General features: G+C 35.6%; 1 protein-coding gene across 1 annotated transcript in view; it reads right to left on the bottom strand.

The window, feature by feature from the left end:
• The window catches only part of LOC147074258 (glucosylceramide transporter ABCA12-like), a 42,876-nt gene extending 28,951 nt beyond the window's left edge, over positions 1–13,925 (bottom strand). The window contains exons 1-6 of the mRNA XM_085944054.1: positions 13,819–13,925; positions 11,835–11,971; positions 10,065–10,272; positions 8,401–8,700; positions 4,650–4,868; positions 4,131–4,253 (exon numbers count right to left, since the gene is read on the bottom strand). Coding sequence (XP_085800180.1) covers positions 4,131–4,253; positions 4,650–4,868; positions 8,401–8,700; positions 10,065–10,272; positions 11,835–11,971; positions 13,819–13,840 — 1,009 coding nt within the window. The 5' untranslated portion in view covers positions 13,841–13,925. The remainder of the gene's footprint in view (positions 1–4,130; positions 4,254–4,649; positions 4,869–8,400; positions 8,701–10,064; positions 10,273–11,834; positions 11,972–13,818) is intronic.
• Positions 13,926–21,392: the final 7,467 nt, after the last annotated feature.

Raw genomic sequence — 21,392 nt, 5'->3', positions numbered from 1 at the left:
CTTAGATATTTGAAAAATAATAAGAGGTAATTATTTTTTCAATATTAAAATATCTGTGTAATACAATATGGCAATATGAAAATAATTCTAATAGGAGTAAAGGTCAAACATAAGAACACTAAATTAAAATCGAATCCAAAATATGAAAACGTTATTAATACTTTGGACGCTGAAGACGCACATGCGCGTAATGACCAGGCGGCCGATCGATGAAATTAACGTGCATTTTAAAGGTGCTAATTAAAATCTCATTATCTACTCAGCAGCGAATGCGTTAATGTTATTAATAGGTATGTAGTAAAAAAAATCAAAATTGGATGGAACAAACAAACAACAAACTTTGTATTTTATATAATAATAATTTAGAAACCTTCGCAGGTGTGCGCACAGCAACTGACAAAAGTTTCATTGCAATCGGATGAATGGTATAGGAACGCATACGAATAGTAGAAGAAGATGATTTTCTAAATCAGAAATCTTTGTGGGCATGCGTATGACAACTCACCAAATTTTCATTGCAATCGGATTAATGGTATAGGAACGCATACGAATAGAAGAAGATGGTTGTACTAATTCAAAAACCTTCGCGGGCGTGCGCACAACAACTGGTCAAAATTTCATCACAATCGGATGAATGGCATAAGAACGCATACAAATAGAAGAAGAAAAAGATGATTGTACTAATTCAGAAACCTTTGCGGGCAAGGGCACAATACTTGATCAAAATGTCATTGCAATCGGTAGAATGGTATAGGAACGCATAAGAATAGAAGTAGAAGATGATTTTCTAATTCAGAAATCTTCGTGGGCATGCGCACGACAACTCACCAAAGTTTCATTGCAATCGGATGAATGGTGTAGGTACGCATTCGAATAGAAGAAGAAGATGATGGTTTTACTAATTCAGAAACCTTTGCAGGCGTGCGCACGACAACTCACCAAAGTTTCATTGCAATCGGATGAATGGTATAGGAACGCATACGAATAGAAGAAGATGGTTGTACTAATTCAGAAACCTTCGCGGGCTTGCGCACAACAACTTGTCAAATTTTCATCGCAATTGGATGAATGGTATAAGAACGCATACGAATAGAAGAAGATAGAATGAAGAAGAAGAAGAAGATGATGACTTTTCTAATTCAGAAACCTTCATGGATGTGCATACAACCACTTACCAAAATTTCATTGCAATCGGATGATTGGTATAGGAACCAAGGAAGAAGAAGAAGATACTTGTACTAATTCAAAAACCATTGCGGGTGTTACCACAATAACTGACGAAGGTTTCATCGCAATCGGATGAATGGTATAGGGACCATACAAATAAAAGAAGATAGAATGAAGAAGAAGAAGAAGATGATGATTGTACTAATTCAGAAACTTTCGCGGGTGTTGGCACAATTATTGACGAACATTTTATTGCAATCGGATGAATGGAATAGGAACGCATACGAATAGAAGAATATAGAATAGAAGAAAAAGAAGAAGAAGAAGATGGTTGTACTAATTCAAAAACCATTGCGGGTGTTACCACAACAACTGACGAAGGTTTTATTGCAATCGGATGAATGGTATAGGGACCATACGAATAAAAGAAGATAAAATGAAGAAGAAGAAGAAGATGGTTGTACTATTTCAGAAACCTTTGCGGGTGTTAACACAACAACTGACGAAGGTTTTATTGCAATCGGATGCATGGTATAGGGACCATACGAATAAAAGAAGATAAAATGAAGAAGAAGAAGAAGATGGTTGTACTATTTCAGAAACCTTTGCGGGTGTTAACACAACAACTGACGAAGGTTTCATCGCGATCGGATGAACGGTATAGGAACCATACGAATAAAAGAAGATAGAATGAAGAAGAAGAAGATGATGATTTTTCTAATTTAGAAACCTTTATGGATGTGCATACAACCACTTACCAAAATTTCATTGCAATCGGATAAATGGTATAGGAACCATATGAATAAAAGAAAATAGAATGAAGAAGAAGAAGAAGATGATGATTTTTCTAATTCAGAAACCTTCATGGGTGTGCATACAACCACTTACCAAAATTTCATCGCAATCGGATGAATGGTATAGGAACGCATACGGGACAGACACACAGACAGACAGACATACAGACAGACAGACATTCATTTTTATATATTAGTATAGCCTATACTCTTCCCGCAAATGCAAGCAATAAGTTTACAAAGTTTTATCGCAATCGGATGAACGGTATGGCTGCGCATTAAATACGAACAAACAAACACACAAACACACAAATATTATTTTTTATATATTAGATAATAGTCCATAGTAATTTTCTTGCAAGACTCAGAAGACCTCCAAAGCAGAATGTAGGAACTCGCTGAAGTAAGCAACAAGGTAGGTTTGAAAATAAATGTAACAAGGACAAAAGTCATGTTCAACTGCTTTGCGGGCCAAAAAGAGATCCTCATTAATGGCACTCAGCTCGAACAGGTGAAAAGCTACATCTATCTGGGACAAGTGTCTATAGATGGGTGTACATTTGATGAAATTGTTCGCAGAGTAAAGCTAGGCTGGAGTGCTTTTGGCCGCTTGAATAATGTCTTCAAAAATGACCTTCTACTGTGCCTAAAGCGCAAAGTGTTCAACCAGTGTGTGCTTCCTGTAATCACATATGCGTGTGAAACCTGGACCCTAAGCAAAAGAGAGATCCTGAAACTTAGAGTAGCACAACATGGTATGGAGAGGTGAATGCTGGGCATAACGTAAAATGACAAAAAGAGGAATGAGTGGATAAGGAAGCAGATAATGGTTTGCGATGTAATAGAGTTCATTAAAAGCCTCAAATGGAGATGGGCTAGACACATAGCTCGAAGAAAAGACAATCGTTGGACAAATTTAGTCATCCAGTGGTATCCAAGAGGTAAAATACGTCTGCAAGGTAGACCTAGAGGCCGCTGGATCGATGAAATGATAAAGTTCTGCGGAAGTACGTGGCAACCGAGAGAAGTGGAAGCAGCTTGAAGAGGCCTTCATCCAGCAGTGGATAGATTCAGGCTGATGATGATGTTGATGAATATCCTATGAGACACCTCTCAACAACATCGATCTCATAATGTCATCAGTGCCGTCATTCTGGAGAATCTAAAGACATTGTAGGAATAATATTAATTGTATACCTATGTAATGATAATTCCTTGTCTTTTCTCATCTCAGAAATTAACATGACATGATCATAACATAAAATATATCATAGACGACACAAGGGGGGTTCGGGTCCGAACCGCCTCCAGAAACGGCATTGTACAATATGGGTTTTCAAATTTGAATGTTGCATCGTCCGTCCATTTATAAACTATTTTTCAATTTGGTAAATGTGTACTTTATCGGTTACAGATAAGCTATAAAACTGGTGTGTTGTGTATTTGTCAGAAGTAGGAATTGTGATGAAATCTCATCAATATACAAAAATTTATACAATGATAGAGGCAATATTTAGTAATTAGTGTCTTTGCGGGTCTATTCTATACACAAGCCTGCTATCGGTCCGCTACGGCAGCTAAATAGGGTAGGAAAGTATCTAATCAATCACAATTACAATAAGTTAGCCGTCTGCTCTGTCAAAACTGTCTATCTCGGTCTAAAATCTATCACAGCCAATGTTAAAAACTAGCATTTATTGTAACAATCATAACTAAATTATTGTAATTGTTACAATAAGTGTTAATAATTCGATACTTTTCTACCCTATTTAGCTGCCGTAGCCGACTGAAAGCAGCCTTGTGTATAGAATAGACCCGCAGGTGGTTGTTTCTACCAAGTAAACTTTCAAAAAATACACAAAATGGTTATACACCACTATTTGATATGAATAAATCACCTTTAGGAGGCTCACGATTATAGTCCAGTGCGTAAAGCGCTGGCCTTTCATCCGAGGGCTCTGAGTTTGATTTCCTTAGAATTCGCAATACATTTACATTATATATGATTTTCTCAAAGCCTGGGTATTTCATTGTTTTACTTCGACTACTAGGTACATACATAATAATTGTTTCTCTACATAACTGTCATTGGGTATCTTGTTGTAGTGTTATAAAGCATACATATTATATAAGATAATAATAATAATACGTGAATAATTAATTATTTACCAAACATGACGATCGATAAAAGGTTGATGTAGCCCATATCCGATGAGTTTGTGAACAGACTCAGCATGTACATGAACGTAAGTCCTGCCATAGAATGAACAGCCAGGTGAACGAGCAATACACCTAGTAGGAGAATAAGAATGTCATTATTGTTTGTTTTAAATTTTAATATCCTGCCTTACTTCTAAAAGAAATTTAAAAAATTATGTTCCCGCAAAGCCTGACAGCATGCATGTACGCATCGAAGATCAATTTCTATATGAGGTGAATATTATGACTTAAACCCATTTTATAGAATTATGATGAATTAGGTACACCTAGTAAACGTTGAATTCTTGTAAAAATGGTACTTTGGTATGTTAAAACACTTTTTAATCGTAACACGCATTGTTACATGTAGCTCATAGTTGGCCGTCAAATTTATTTCTCCATTATAATGTGAGAATAAAAAAAAAATAGTTAGTAGGTTCCTAGTTTAATAAGTTTTGAAATGAAGTCACGTATGACAAGGCATATTACCCCATGTATCAGATATACTGAATATTCCGTCGGAATCAGTAAGCCACATAATATAAATAGCCGCATAGCTTAGTTTAACGCATATAGCAACATCATAGAGGAAGGTGGTTAACCAATAGAGAATTGGACTAGTTCCAGTCATCTGCTGCAGCGTTCGGAAAAATGACCTCCCTTCATTGATTGGGAAAGGCATGAACATGAATTGCATTATAAATGCTCCTGAAAAAGAAAAAAGGGAACAATATTATAATTATACCAACTAAAAATAGTTTAAACAGATTTTGGGTAATAACTGTTCTTAGTTTATGATACCTACTTAAAACGAGAACAAAGTCCAGTGGTTTCACTGAGAAACCACTTGCTATTATTTTTGTACTGCCATTGCCATCTAGTTTTGAGTAGCCACATTTATGATAAACTATAAAGTCATATTTATTAAAAATAAAGTTCACAATCTAAAAACGGGTAAAACAGATTTATACCTAAAAGATTGTATCTACCGAAGTTAGATGCTTTGAGTGCTGTCACATGAAGATATTTCAATTTATTTTAAAACATCAAAATATTGTCTGGTAAGTCTTTCTAAATATTTTTTATATTATATGTAGTCGTAATATAAAGTAAATATAATTCATTAAAAGTCCGTTCAATTTACTATAACTATTATGGTAAGATATTATGTTAAATTATATACAATTAGTTGCTATTTTCTATGTGTTAAATATATTATGTTTTTTTGTTCTAGTTGCCCAGTGGTAACCACCTTAATAACTGAACTATACATAAAAAAATATATATATATTTTTTTATTTATAATAAATATCTACATGCAATTATAAAACCATTTTTAATTTTGATTTATTTAAACAATTTGAGGTCTTGGGCCCCAAAGCGTTAAAATATGGGCAAAATATGGGAAAATTAATAATTGGGCATAATAGTATATTATTACTTAGGCTAACTGTCACAGAGTTTGGTTAAATATTTTGAAGAACTGGAACCAAGCCCCGGAATTAGGGTTCCAAATTGTATTATGACAGAATCGAGCCCCGGAGTTAAACCCGGTAGAATATACAAGATATTCCTTCATTTATTTGTATTTGTATTTCAGGACCGACAGGACCGAATAGTGCACACCAATCTTTGTCAGTTATATGTATTTGCTTTCATTGAAATAATACTACAAGTTGCAAATATTGTTGGTTAGATTTTGAAAATCAATTAAACCCTGCCTTAACCAAAAAATAATAGTTTGGTACCTATGCTATTGGTGATCCGACAAAAATAGTGCACACTTTTTCATTGAAATTAGAATACATATTACAGATGGTGTCAGTTAGTTTTTTTTTAAATTCATTAACCCTGCCTAACCAAACCATAATAGATAAGAAATATTCTTCTATCCAGCAGGTTAATGATCTATGGTGAGGAAATCCTGGGAGAATACCAATGCGGCTTCCGACCAAATAGATCCACCATAGATCACATCCATCTCATGAGGCAAACTATGGAGAAAGCGCACGAATACAACCTGACACTCCACCACCTGTTTATTGATTTTAAACAAGCTTTCGACAGCGTGAATAGGGATAAGATGCTGCAAAGCCTAAAAATATTGGGAATTCCCTTAAAATTAGTAAGGCTGATAAAGACCACACTGACGGATACTCAAGCAGTTGTCAGTGTGCAAAATGAGCAAACTGAAAGCTTCAAAATCAAATCAGGTGTGAGACAAGGGGATGCGCTATCCACTATGGTATTTAACCTTGTGGTGGAATCCATAGCTCGTGAAACCAACATAAGAGGATGGGTAGATAAGATGGGTAGATAACAATACAACGGAGATGTGCGCTTATGCTGACGACATAGTAATTACAAGCAGATCCAAACAGAGGATGATCGACCATGGTGGCACTATGAAAATAAAAGCAGAAAACGCTGGGCCGCATATAAACCAGTCAAAAACTAAGTATATGGTCAGCACACGCGATTAGGTACCACTGCAGAATATAGACATAGGACAGCATGCATATGAAGGGGTGGACAAGTTCACGTATCTCGGATCCAGCCTAAATACCCAAAATAAGACAGCAGAGGGGATAAAAATCCGCCTTATCTCCGGGAATAAATGCTGGCATGCCTGCAAGCGACTGGTGGGGTCGAAAATTCTAGGCCGAAGAAGTAAACTTCTAATATATAAAACAATTATAAGGCCAGTGGTCACTTACGGCTGTGAGACTTGGTGCTTAACTCAAAACGAGGAAAACAAATTAGCTGTCTTCGAGCGCAAAATACTCTGCAAAATCTTTGGATCCACGTTGGAAAATGGGAACTACAGAATAAAAATGAACCACGAATTGGAAGAGCTGATTGAACAGCAAACAATCATAAGGTACTGTAAGTCCCAAGGACTACGAAGGGCGGGACATGTGGAGAGAATGCCTGAAGTTAGAGCGCCAAGGATCATGACGAAGTGGCTACCCCAACGGAAGAGACCCAGAGGCCGTCCAAGAAGGAGATGGGCTGACGCTGTAGAAGTGGACTGGCTTCATATAGGAAGACCCGGTAATTGGAGAAGTGTGGCGAGAGACCGGAGTGAGTGGAGAGCGGTTGTGGAGGAGGCCAAATCCCACCTTGGGATGTAGCGCCGTGGAAGAAGACGTCAGTTAGTTTTTTTTAAATTCATTAACCCTGCCTAAACCAAACCATAATAGATAAAAAATATTCTTCTATCCATAAAATATTCAAAATTATGTACGATTTAATGGCAAAATTTTAGATATTTTATAGAGAGTAAAATTACATGAGGAGATCTCTTTTAGACTATGCTCTACCGGCTTCAAAAAGAAAGCGAACTGATTTAAAAACAGATTTAGCTTTGCCTGCTAAATGTGCGTAGGTATCTGAAGATTTAACATTGTTATTGCATTTGTGAGCGCATGGTAGCTTTTTCACAAAAAAACTACTATATTATAACCGTAACCAGAAACCCAATGTTTTTATGAGGTGTCTATTCTTTGTTCCAAATTGTTCCTGTATGGGTTCCACAATTTTTATATGATGAATACTGTTCAGAACAGAGCTCTGGGTGTCGGTTCTGTGTACAGCTCTGGATATAAATCAGTGATCTATAACTAATTTTTACTAAACTATTGTTAAATTATTAGCAAGTACAAATACGTTATAACTAAAATTTGGAGTGATCAGGATGTCGGTTATAATAATTAAGGCACCTAATTGATACCTTGATTTATTACTTGATTTAACGCTTTTGATAAGAATTTCATGTAAGAACTATTAGTTAAATTCATCGCAATTAAGTAGGATGCCCATAGCTTAATTGTTAAAGATCATTGCGCGCATCAATAATTTACCATACATAATTAATTTGAAAACAGACAGGATAATGTAACTTTACAACCAATAAATTTTTACCAAACTACGTCAGCGTCAGATAGTACCTATTTTTCTCGCTCAATTTAAAGAAATCTTTAATACTAGTGTTTATTTAGCTTTGAAAAATGATTGTGTAAATTAACAAAACAAGACGATAATTAAAAAAAAAACATTGAAATTTGCGTGTACTATAATGTTTGAGGCTTTCACGGTTGTTTTTTATCGTAGTATATTCTTGGGTTTTCACCGTGTCTCCTTCTTCCTTCTTTACTCGACGTTTCGGGCTCGTTGCAGAGGCCATTATCAAGAGATATTGATATTGTATTGTATATGTACTCTTAAATGATTTTTTTACCTATGGTTAGGCCGATGGACCAAATCATAATGCTGAATAATGATTTTCCATTATTTTTGAAGATATCCTTTGAGTCAATGTCTGAGATGGGATAGTTGTTAACGAAGATGGCTGAATTGCTGTTTAGAGAGGGGATCATTTCTGCCGCCAGTATATTGGTGAGAGTGTTCACCGCAGTCGGCAGGGTGTGGTGCAGTGACGTAGAGTAGAAGCCATTGTATGTGTTGTTACTTAGAGACAGTGCAATCGGCATTCTATTCCAGTATCTTTTGATGTTTTCTTTGCCTTCTTCCAATATGGCTGAAATATTAAAATCATACTATTATTTCATATTGATGTTAACTTTGAGTTACTTTTCATTCATGAACAGTTTGGAGTATTCTACTATTATTATACTTTTCTATGGCAAACAAAATTGATCTTTTGCTAGATTTTGTTACAGATGATATTGACCCTTTTATCTCTGGTTCCAGAAGCCCTCAAATAGGCATTTATTTCAGAAAAGTCAGCTGCTGCAAACATGTGACTCCAGATAAACAAAAGTAAACAAAATACATCTAAGTTCTCCACAGTGCACAAATGGTAATAGTAGCCTTATTGTTGGCGGTGATGCTTTCTTTTGTAACTGTAGATTCATTTATTTTGATCTAGAAATTTGTGTTATCATGAGAGTCGGACACATAGACCTCGGGACTATGGGACGAATCCTGCACATCGAAATACATATTTACAAATACAAAACTGAGAGGTTTATACAAAAGGCCTCAGGTCACGTGATAAAATGACACTGGTTTTGACATTGTGTGTATTCGTTTTTTATAATATGTATGTAATTTGTATGATGTATAATGTATGTAATAACAGTACAACGCAGATGTGCGCTTATGCTGACGACATAGTAATTGCAAATCCAAACATAGGATGATCGACCATGGTGGCACTATGAAAATAAAAGCAGAAAACGCTGAGCTGCAAATAAACCAGTCAAAAACTAAGTATATAGTCAGCACACCCGATCAGGTACCACTGCAGAATATAGACATAGGACAGCATGCATATGAAGGGGTGGACAAGTTCACGTATCTCGGATCCAGCCTAAATACCCAAAATAAGACAGCAGAGGAGATAAAAATCCGCCTTATCTCCGGGAATAAATGCTGGCATGCCTGCAAGCGACTGGGGGGGTCGAAAATTCTAGGCCGAAGAAGTTAACTTCTAATTTATAAAACAATTATAAGGCCAGTGTTCACTTATGGCTGTGAGACTTGGTGCTTCATAATCAGAACAATCATAAGATACTGTAAGTCCCAAAGACTACGATGGGCGGGACATGTGGTGAGAATGCCTGTAGTTAGAGCGCCAAGAATCATGACAAAGTGGCTACCCCAACGGAAGAGACCCAGAGGCCGTCCAAGAAGGAGATGGGCAGACGCCGTAGAAGTGAACTGGCTTCATATAGGAAGATCCGGTAACTGGAGAAGTGTGGCGAGAGATTGGAGTGAGTGGAGAGCGGTTGTGGAGGAGGACAAATCCCACCGCCGTAAACATGTAATACATTGAGATGGCACTTGTTTAGCAGAGGATCGAACACTAAAATCATGTGGCTTTATACAATAGACTTTTTTTCCAAATTAATTATTTATTTCTATTTCTACTTCACTGACCTGAATAGACGTCTCGATCATTTTCAAATGTGGCATGAAAGATATTGTCGAAAGCGCTTAGATTGGTACCATCAGTCGAATACAGTATGAGAGGGTTCTGCTCCTGGTATGTCAACAGATTGATGCTCAGTTTTATTGTCCCATCAAGTGGCTTTTCAGAATTTTCACGTAGTACGAATACCCAAGAAAAAAATATTGCCATCACTACCTAGATCGGAAACAGAAAATATTTATTCAATGGGTACTGAACATCTAATAATATAACTACATTTAACTATAGCTCGATCGATCAACGCTGAGATTAGTGACAGTTGTAAAATGATATCATATTTTTGATTAATTTGAATATTACATAAATCAGTCCGTTTTGAAATGTTGTTAAAAAAACATAATGAGTGTTTTTTTACCATCTGTAAGGTAACCAACTGAAAAGTCTACACTGTTGTGGAGGTGTACACTGGAGCATACGAACCTTAGACACTATTCAAAGTTATAGTTTATAGGTGTGTACCGATTGATATTCTGACTGATTCTATTATGGTCTAGCTTAAATGAGAAGAGACCTTCTTCGACTCCGTTAAGATGAAGCAAAATTAAAAAAAAGAGAGTTTATCTCTCGTCGAAACCGAATCGCAATGGTCGATTATTATAACCTACTGTCGAATTGACTAAGATAGCTATTCTCTTCCAGAGCCCACAACCACTACGACGGCTAGTGATAATGCTGATTCACCAGCCGCTGCGACGCGTCATAGAGACTAGCCGTCGTAGTGGGCGAGAGTTCTAAGTCGACATAATGAAAGGAAATTCTCAGAGGATTCAATTGGAATTCTGCAATTTGTCAAGTAAGCAAATAAAGATACGATTCTTTTGGCATGCGCACACGGAGTTCATTATTTTTCAAGTTAGGGAAGTGAGGAGTGTGTGCCACTATCACATACTGGGCCTGGCACCGTGACTCTTCGAGTATTCTATCATCTCAGGTAGACGAATCACAAAAGAAAGTGTGCCTCTCATATGGATTTGATTCCAGCACCTGGATACTTTGATTGCTGTTTTGGGCTGCGAATCCATCTTCTTAACGATCGTAATAAAGTGAGAGGATATATCATATTAACCCAATGCTTACAGGCCTCACAAAATTGTGTTTTTGCTAATTACTTTTCAAATGCAAATTAACACGTAAATTACAAAATTAATTAAAAGGGCCCGTAAGCATTGTGTTAATATTTGTTTCTCTTCTCGTTTACTGCGAAAAGCTCTCAACCAATGCTAGTGACTTATTCATACTTATGTCCCTTTTTTACAAAAAAATGTTTAAATGTATTATGACTAATTAAGACATAAGTCGATATAATACAAAATATGAGATATACATTTACATACAGATACACATGTTTTATTTTTATATGGGTCGTTTTACAATTTACAACGTTCAAAACAATTTCGAATATTTTGTAATAAATTGACCTAAAATAATAACTTTTTTTTTAAATCCCCAAAAATAATTTAATCAACAATTACCATTATTAAAATTACTTCAGTATATATCTCAATTTAACAAATTATCATTATAACAAAAAAAAACTGTGGTAACATTTAAAATCATCCTAAAATCAATATTTCATTGAGAGAAGCCCCATGTGTAAATCTGTTTTTTGGCTGTCCTGAAAAATCGCATTTTTTGGATTAGGTCACTTTATTATTAAGCGTGCGAATTATTATGAACTTTTCAACAGTTTCAATTTATACAGTCATGAAAATAATTACCATGATAATTTTAAAGATCAATGAAACCTTGGTGTGGATTAGATGTTTTACAGTTAGGCTTAGCCCTCTGCTTAACACCAAAGAGTTTTCTTTTAAATTTTCGGGACGTGTCTTCTCTTTCTGTTGTGTTACGTCATCTACAAAAAATAATATATACATCAGTAAAACCATAATGCTAATGCACCATAATTATATAATTATGAATAGTAAAGCAGCAACAGAACAGAAAATATAGGTGGTAGACAAAACTATTAATAGCAAGAAATACTATGAGGTAAGAGAGGTTTTGAATTATTCAGATATTTACATATTTACTCTCTCGCTCTATCACAACAGCCCGAGAGTGTCAACAGGATATTATCTGAATTTTCAACTTCAATATAGTCGACCGATCTGAAGATGGGTTTATTGGCCGAAACACGTTGAAATGACCTAATTAATGTAGAATTAATAAAAATAATTTTGTTTCAGAACCATTACCATTTGCGTCACTTCATTATTGGTAGATAAATTATTCTAGTATATTAATTGCTGGTTCACGTCGGAACGTAAGTACGTGTTTTAATTTTGCACACTTCATTCATATGTGCGGCATTCAGATGTCCGTCGTTCAGTTGTCTTGGCGTTCAATCGCCGTCACCGAATCGTTCTAGACCTAGACTCTTGTGAAAAGCAACGAAGGAGAGAGATTTTTCCGTCACTCTCTTCAATGATTGATGTTTGTTTTTTCATCGACATAAAAAACGGAGAGACATTAGCGATAAATTTAATTAATAATTTGACATAATATCTGTTTTCTTGTTGCATCGGCTAAGCCAGGGGTCGGCAGAAGCGGCTCGCGAGCCACATGCGGCTCTTCAGACATAAACTCCAATTTCACCTGATCTCAAGCAGCCTTATCTATAACTTATGAGTTTATGAGATAGAGCTGCTGAACAGGAAGAACTCGAAAGAGATAAATCCAATTTGATTTCTCAGTACAAGTGGACAGCTATAAAACAACTACCTAAAATAGAAACAATAATATTTGATACCTACGTGGCATAGTTTGCCTGAAACATAATATGACGCGTTAAAAAAACTAGTTTCACAATCTTTGGCTCTACATATATATGCAAACAAACATTCTCATCTATGAACCAAATAAAAAATAAAGTTCGAAGCAGAATAACGAATGAAAAATTACAATCAATTAAAAATATGTAGCTATTTGCCAGAAGCTATGAAAAGCGATGCTATGAAGAGCGATGCATGGAAGCCAAATGTATATTACATAATTTATATGCGGCTCCCTGGTTCCTTTGTTATCCTGTTTCCTTGACAATTTGGCTCTTCTCACTTGACAAAATGCCGACCCCTGCGCTAAGCGATAGCTATTATATGATACTCGTATTATAACTTTATATTTAATACACACAGTGAAAATATTAAAGTATTAATTTGAAATATTAATCTCAAAAATAGAATTTGCTACATTTTTTCTTTACTGAGTATAATGATTTCAAATATAAATAAATAAAATACGATTGATTAACCTGTCAAAAATACATCATTATAACTGTTTGTTGGGTACCTACTAGTATCAGTGTAATTTTCATAACATTTGAATTTAGAACACAATGCCAGTCGCTGCCGATACAATAGTTTAGCAAAACTAATGTATGAATAATTATGATGATGGCAATATTGTTAATGAATTGTTTTAGTTTAATTGGTATCTTAATTTTAACTAAATTTAATCTGATATCGTCAAGATTCCTAACTTAAATTGTTTTATACTCCGATACTTAATGACAAAGCCCACCAAAAGCGGCGAATCAGGGTGCTTACTAGGAAGTAGGTCCGTGAAGCGTGAATACAACCAAAATGACACTCCTTCCACCCGCGCATTACGCTTCACCTATGTAATAAGGAGCGCGAGGAGCACAAAATAATTATTATTATCAGCGCCTTTCATAACAAAGTAATAAAAATATTATTTTACTTGTCGGCGGCTTGTAATCCATATTAGCTACGTCCCCATTTAGTCACTACAACGCCGACTTCCTCTTCAACTTTTAAATTCTGGTTTTACACCGAGACGTTTTGTGCATGCGCAGAGGAGATGAATCTGTTTTACTGTCTACATTCGTTCATCACAGCTTACACTTCGTTGAGTCATAGATTATACATCGAAAAAGATTCGCAGGTGATGAATAAAATTATTCACGGTAATAGAGCGCCACCACGGAGCGTACGGGAAACGAGTGTAAAAAGTTAAAAGAAAACAGTAAAATTTGGAATAACAAATACTTAATTATATTAGTTATTTTTTTAAACTTATTATCACAATCATATTTGTAATAAATAAGCATAATTGAGTGTGTCCTAACGACAAAACCAGTCATGGAACTAGTTTAGTGCCATCTATCGGTGCACTTTGTATTACATTAATGATATTTATTCTTGTATGGATATTCACCCTCGCAAATAAAAGATTCTATGCCCGAACGTCATACGAATAATTCTGATTGTCAAAATAAATATTACAATAATTACACTAGGTATATTGTAATTACATCAATTTAAGTTTAAGAGATTTAAATTTAATGATATAATATATTTTCTGACTATTGTTCGGAATAATGAGGGCAACAGAATCGAATGAAAACGTCCTTTTTCAGAACTTTACACGGATGTCAAAGGCAGAATGGATGTCAGCCACTTGCTCAAACTATTACCTAGGTCTTACCCTGACTCACACACAAATTGAAAAACAATATGTGTACTTGCCAGACCCAGGATTTGAACCTGGGACCCACGGCATAATAGTCCAATGCTAAGCCGCGCGGCCACCGTGGGCGTTATACATAATACGACACATCTATACTACAATATGTCATTGAATACCTACCTACTATAAATAACTAGATAATATTATATTCGATACAACACAACAGTGACTCGTATGAGAACCACGAGGGTTCATTTTTGCTGTAGCCCCAGCTCCACTCCTTGTTGTTTCCTTAGTCTTGTGGAGCTCCTTTGAAAAATACGAACTCAAGCTCTCAATTTTATTTTTAACCCCTATTATCGACATGCCATTTGACTCATATGCAAACCACGAGGGTTCATGCTTGTTGTCAGCCCCAGCGCCACTCTTTGTTTCCTTTGTTTTATGGTGCTCCTTGGAAAAGTAGAACCGTAAGCATTTTATTTTTACCCCTAAAACTGACATTCCAAATTTTCCTGCCAATACTATGTACCTATTCATCATTGCGCTTCAGTTTGTTCGTATAGTCTTTATGGTTATATCCCATAATGCGCAATGTGCCCTTACTCTCAATAAAATCCATTGTAATCATTTCAGTCGACATTTTGCAAAAAATCGCAATATTCCAATATTAAAATGCATCCAATATGACCAAATAGACTCAAATAAATACATTTATCGACAACGCAACTGACAGCCAAATGCACGAACGACCCGAATCTTACCGAAAAAATACGAAGCTGCTGGGGTGTTGAACAGAAATCCAAGCCGGTCGGATCGCAGTGCGTTAGTACTTTCATCACAAAATGGCGGCCATTTTCAAACCGATTTCAAGGTCGACGACGCATGCCCTGAGTTCAATTCGTGAGACGTATGGAAAAGTCCCGAGTGTAGACCCGGCTATTCACGATGACATAATTCTGCTAGCGATATATCGCACACCAGCAACTAAACAATGACTTTATTGTTATTAATAGAATGACAACGCATTCAGAAGCGGATAAATAAAAAAGTGCGCGGCACATGTGCTTGTCGCATTCAATGGGCTTGACGTATTTGAATATGTAGTATTTTCATTTTCTTGTTGTGCTACAAAGTCAAAAGACGCTCGCGTTCCTCTCTGTATGCGTTTAAATATGAGACAGCTAAGGCGCCGTGTGTGCCCCGACCACTGTGCTCTGCAATATTTGATTACATTGTATTTTCGATGTTTAAATTCTTTAATTTACTTCACTCCATACGTTCCCTTAAAAATGACAGTCTCTGGGAAGGACTGGAAATAAAATTGCAAATATCTATAACATTATTATATTAACAGGAAATCGAACAGAGGATGTAAACCGCACTAGAAAACTTTCAAAAGGTGAAAAATTACGTTTTGACCAGTGATTCTGTATGAATGTGAAACGTGGACACTCGAAGAAAGCACGAAAGCATAAAACATAAAACAACATTTGGATGCTTTTGAAATGTGATGTATGGACGAATAGGAATTATATTTGACTGCGTGATTGGTCGCAAATAGAGATCATAGGCATGGTAAATAGAGAAGTGCCGAGAGTTCATTGAGGAGGTATGTCAAACTGACAAACAGTTGTTCGCAATGACCAAATATCGCAAGAAGTGAACGAGATGCCTTCCATTAACTTCTATTAATGAAAAAAAAATAGAAATGAATTACAAGTTAGTTATTTTTTGAACGCTGACTTTGATGGCAACACCATAGGCAGAAAACAGATGTTACCTATTTAAAAACATAGGTAGGTACGTTACTTGGGGATACTTATATTATCATGTCACATCATAATATCATATCACAAAATTGCCGGCTATCGTAGTCCAGTGCGTAAAGCGCTGGCCTTTCATCCGGGGACTACGGGTTCGATGCCCGGTGAGTTCACAATACATTTACCTAATTTAATATGCAAATTCCTCCAGTCTGGGAGTTTTGCCAATGTAATTAGGCTTCATAGCCTGTTGAGGTATTTAATGAAGAAACAAAAAAAACAGAAAAAAACATAACAATACCATGACGTGACAAAAACCATGATGAATATTTTAAGCCATCTCCATAATAGGTATTACTACACATTGCAATTACCTGGATTAACCGGTATAAACGGTTTCTCCTCGCAGCTCTTATTCGTGACTCTGTAATAATATATAGTTTTTATTAATTAGCTACTGCCTACAGGTAATTAATAGTGTTTATTTTAAATTTAACAAATTAACATTTTTTGCTATGTGGTAGAATATTGTTATTGATGACAACCAAAAAAAAGAAAGGTTTGACACTTCTTTCTTTAGAAAAAACCCAATTTAAAAAAAAACCTCAGTGCTCAATGCTCACCAGGTAAATGAATGATGTGAGTTCGAGTTCCAATCGGTCAAAAAAAAAACAAAACTATTCCAAAATTAATTAAAGTCGTTCAATTTTACACAAAAATGTATGTTACATATTTTTGGTAAGTTAAACGGTTTTCACACAATTTGAGAAATTAATGTTGACATTTTTTCGACTTCTATTGTTAAAATAATGCAAATGATCATGTTTGATTCTTTGTATCGTTATTGATCTGTTTTAATACACCACTAGATGAAGACCTCCTCAAGCAAGATCACTGAATCATCGAATTCGTCCAGTGACTACTGTATACGGGGTATATTCCGGTCCATCTTCATTAAAGGAGTTTGGTTACTTCATTCGGTATCTACGTCGTAAATTCTCTGCAAAACCTCTTTTAAATATATTTTTTAAAAGTTCCAGTCCCGGGTTCAAACCCGGGTTACGCTCAGGACGGTCAAGTGTTTCGCTACTGATCCTATCTATATTTTATATTTTAGTACTTATTTACAGAACGTGATCACAACTGACCTTACAAATACATCGTCAAGCGTTGTTGATGATAAGATTACTGTCTCGATATCCCAACAGTTTTTGTTTTCTTGTATCAAACGAAATATACCTTGAAGGGCGTGTTTGTTCTCTTCTGCTATATGTAGCTCCAGATCATCAATTCCAAACGTTTTGATGTTTTCTATAATCGAGCCAAATGATTTATCAACAAGAGTTTGTTTCATTTCTCTCATATTTCTTGATATGGTGTCAGTATCTCCATTTTTTAAACAAATGTATAGCTTATAACCGGTACCTAAAAGAGAGAATTATGATTATTACCTATTATTCATACTATTCATACAAGCCATTTTTATTTTTTTGTCGTACTCATTTAAGTAAATGTAGCCTTACTACTTCAATAAATATATGTATTTTCATTTCGACCAGTTACATTCGTAGGCAAAGTGCCGCACGGTAGATTTAAAAGACCACCTCCTTTAATTTTAGCAATACGCACTCCGGGTTGTTGCACAACGAATGAAGATGGTGAATTAGAAACCATTAATGGGACACCATTTTCATAATTATGAAAAAGAATTTCAATATTGACAAGAACCATACTCTCTTAATTATTAATTATAACATTAACATCAAGAATTATGATTGAAGTAAGAGCCGACCCAATTTCATTTTGAGATCCATCGTTGTTTCATCGTATTGCTTTTTTCCTTGCTTCAAAATGACCACTTTATCTGCGAGTACTTCCACTTCTTCCATTAAATGTGTCGAAATCAAAATTGTGCAGCGCTCCTTCAAATCCTGTAACAATAAAAAGAGCATTTTTGTAAACGAAATTCAGTTTAAAAAGAAAAGCTATTCGAGTAAGACTCGTCACCATCAGCCAACACAAATAGAGGCCCCCCTACGAATCAATTCACCCCGAACCACTCCCGGTCAACACATTGACTGCTGAGTAGATAATTACTTTTTAATTATCACATTTAAATAGCATGCTAATTGCATCGATTGGCCGCCTGATCGTTACGCGCTAGGTGCGTCTTTAGCGTCCAATGACTTTTAATCAGGCATATCAGAAGGGCACAATTAGCCGTCATATAAAAAGGAATCAAGACCTCCATCATCATCTAAAGATTGTCAAATTTGATCTAAGCTTTAGAGACTCCCTATGTTCTTGGACGCCTATCGTTGCTTGATTTTCAAGACGTCCGGAGTCATCAGGCCAAAAACCCTCACTCAACTCTGATATACGCATATTCTTAGATGAAGCATATGACACCATGAGGCACGTCTAAGAATTCCTGACGCTTGCAAGTCTTCCCAGATCATGCCAACATGCGGCTCCATTGTCTGAGATTAGTAAGTAATGGTTGCCCAGATCTAGATACCATAACGGATATTTGTTTTTACAAGCAATGGATGTCAGCCACTTGCTCAATCTATTAGGTCCATACTCAGGAGTCAGGGTCCACACACATTGAAAGAACAACACGAGAATTTGCTAAACCCGGGACCCAAGAGATTATAAGCTGATCCGCTACCGCTCGGGCATAGTGGGCTATTAGTGGGGTATACTAATTAAAAATACATCATTAAACCTAGGTACAGGTGTTAAATACATACAGAAAAATCTATTATTTCAAAATTCAAATCTAAAAGTCTCATTTAGCAACAAAAGTTGTAAAATGCGAGTTTGTGATTTATTTTCCTAAATGTACCTATCAGTTTATTGAAAAGTTTTGTAGAACAGACGAATCGCAATTGAAAATTAATAAGTCAATAAAGAAAAATCAAAAATTCTTTCGTTCATAACATTTGGTAAGAATCTAAAGATACTTTTATTGTGTAAACTGTCAATTTATGGTGGAAATATTAGGTATATCTCGTCTTAATCAATCTAATATGTTCAAAATGCTTGGGTGACTGGGTACAACGAAATAATGAGTTTAATAATTCTTAAAAATCAAGCAGATAAATTGAGGTTTTTACACCAAATGGCCAACATGCAGTGATTATATAATATATTAAATTTTTTTATGTATTTCGTTTATAAACCTAAGTTTTAAAAATATTTAATTTATAAATAAATACGACAAAAATGAATGTTTTATTTTTTCCCCTGGCTGTTCTGTTTTGTCACTGTTCTGTTTTTTCATGTTCTGCTTATTCGTGTTCTGTTATATCATGTTCTATTTTGTTCGGTTACTCCCATATACAGACACTACGAAATTTGAATTTAGCAATGAGCAGCTGGCCCATAGGTAGCAATAACTATATGCTTATTCACCTACGAGTCGGCGCGACCTGTCTCCGCTAAAGTATACATGAAATGGGTTAATGATAGTGATATTGTAACATATAGTTATACTAACAAGAAGAAGTTTCCACAATTCTTTGCGGGACTCGAAATCCAGGCCGGCCGTGGGCTCGTCCAAGATTAGTACAGACGGCGAGCCAACCAGCGCCATTGCCAACTGCACCTTCCTCCGCATGCCGCCTGACAGTTCTCCTGGCATTGCATTCTTCTTCTCCACCAAACTCAGGCGAGACAAAATGCGATCGCTTTCTTCGACGGCTGTCTTATGACTCATTCCCTTAAACTGTAGACAAAATAATGACACTATACTTTACACCAGTGATCGCCAAACGGTAGCTCTTGTAGGATATTTTATAATATTATTTATAAATTTGCCCCCCAAATTTTATTAATGGACTCCGAAATGAAATAATTCTTGAACGTTTCAATGAAATGCTTAACAAGTTGCCGTTGTAATATGAAATTTTTGGCACATTCGTCCCAACAGAAAAGTATCCAATTTTAGTTTTGCGAATTGTGCTCAAAATGAAGGCATTGTTTTGTTCTACCTACGTATATCAACGTTTTCCACTATGAAAGTGGTTAAAAATAAATATAGAAACAGATTCACAGATGTATATCTTGATAATTGCATTCAGATGGAAGTGACAAGGTACTCACCGAGAATTGAAAAAATGTTTAAAATTTTATTATTGGATTCCGAAATGAAATATTTCTTGAACTGACTCACATAATAATATTGTACATCTTGATAAATGCATTCGGATGGGAGTAACTAGGTACCGAAAATTGAAAAAAATGTAGAGTAAAGTGAATGCCATCCTTTTCACTAATTATTTTTACTTTTACTCACACTTATTTCAAGATATTTTTAAATTATTATTTTTTCTGACCATGTCCGATCCTAATAGGATCATATGGGCCTCCACAGAGTAGAGGTTTGTATTAACAGATTTTGTTTTTTTACGAGAAATGGATGTCAGCCACTTGCTTAACCTATTAGGTCCATACCCTGACTCACACACAAATTGAAAAACAATATGTGCACTTGCCAGACCCAGGGTTCGAACCTGGGACCCACGGCGTGATAGTCCAACGTTTAAGCCGCGCGGCCACCGTGGGTGTTTAGTTTATAAATAAATAATTAAAGTATGTACGCATTTCATGTTTTATTGGATGTTCGATGTCCTAATTTATTTTAAGTAATATAATAATATTATGTATGGTACGCTAAAGGACGATGATAAAAAATTATAAAAAAGGAATATGTATCAGTAGCTCACCATACAATTTCAATTTCTGAAAGTAGCTCACATCTTTATTGAGTTTGGAGACCACTGCTTTACACAATACATGATAATTTTTTTACTTTAAACATGAAAAATCTTACATTTTCGTTGGATATATTTTGGTGTCAGTGTTCAAAATTTAAGTAGTAAACCAAAAGCTATTTCTCACACTTGGTTCTCATTCTGTTATTGTAGGTAGCGAAACTGCCCCTTCCTGGATCCTGGATACCATGTCAATGGGACACAATATTACACATTATCGGTTGACTATTATTAACTATACGTCACTTATTAAGTACGATTGTCTTAAAATTTGCAACAAACTTAACTTGAATAAATATTT

The sequence above is a fragment of the Rhyacophila brunnea genome, unplaced genomic scaffold, assembly GCF_057557595.1.
Source record: "Rhyacophila brunnea isolate RB1 unplaced genomic scaffold, BYU_Rbru_1.0 scaffold_16, whole genome shotgun sequence".
Lineage (NCBI taxonomy): Eukaryota > Metazoa > Arthropoda > Insecta > Trichoptera > Rhyacophilidae > Rhyacophila > Rhyacophila brunnea.
Note: the sequence above shows the minus strand (reverse complement) of the source record. Positions and strands in the feature narration are given on the sequence as shown.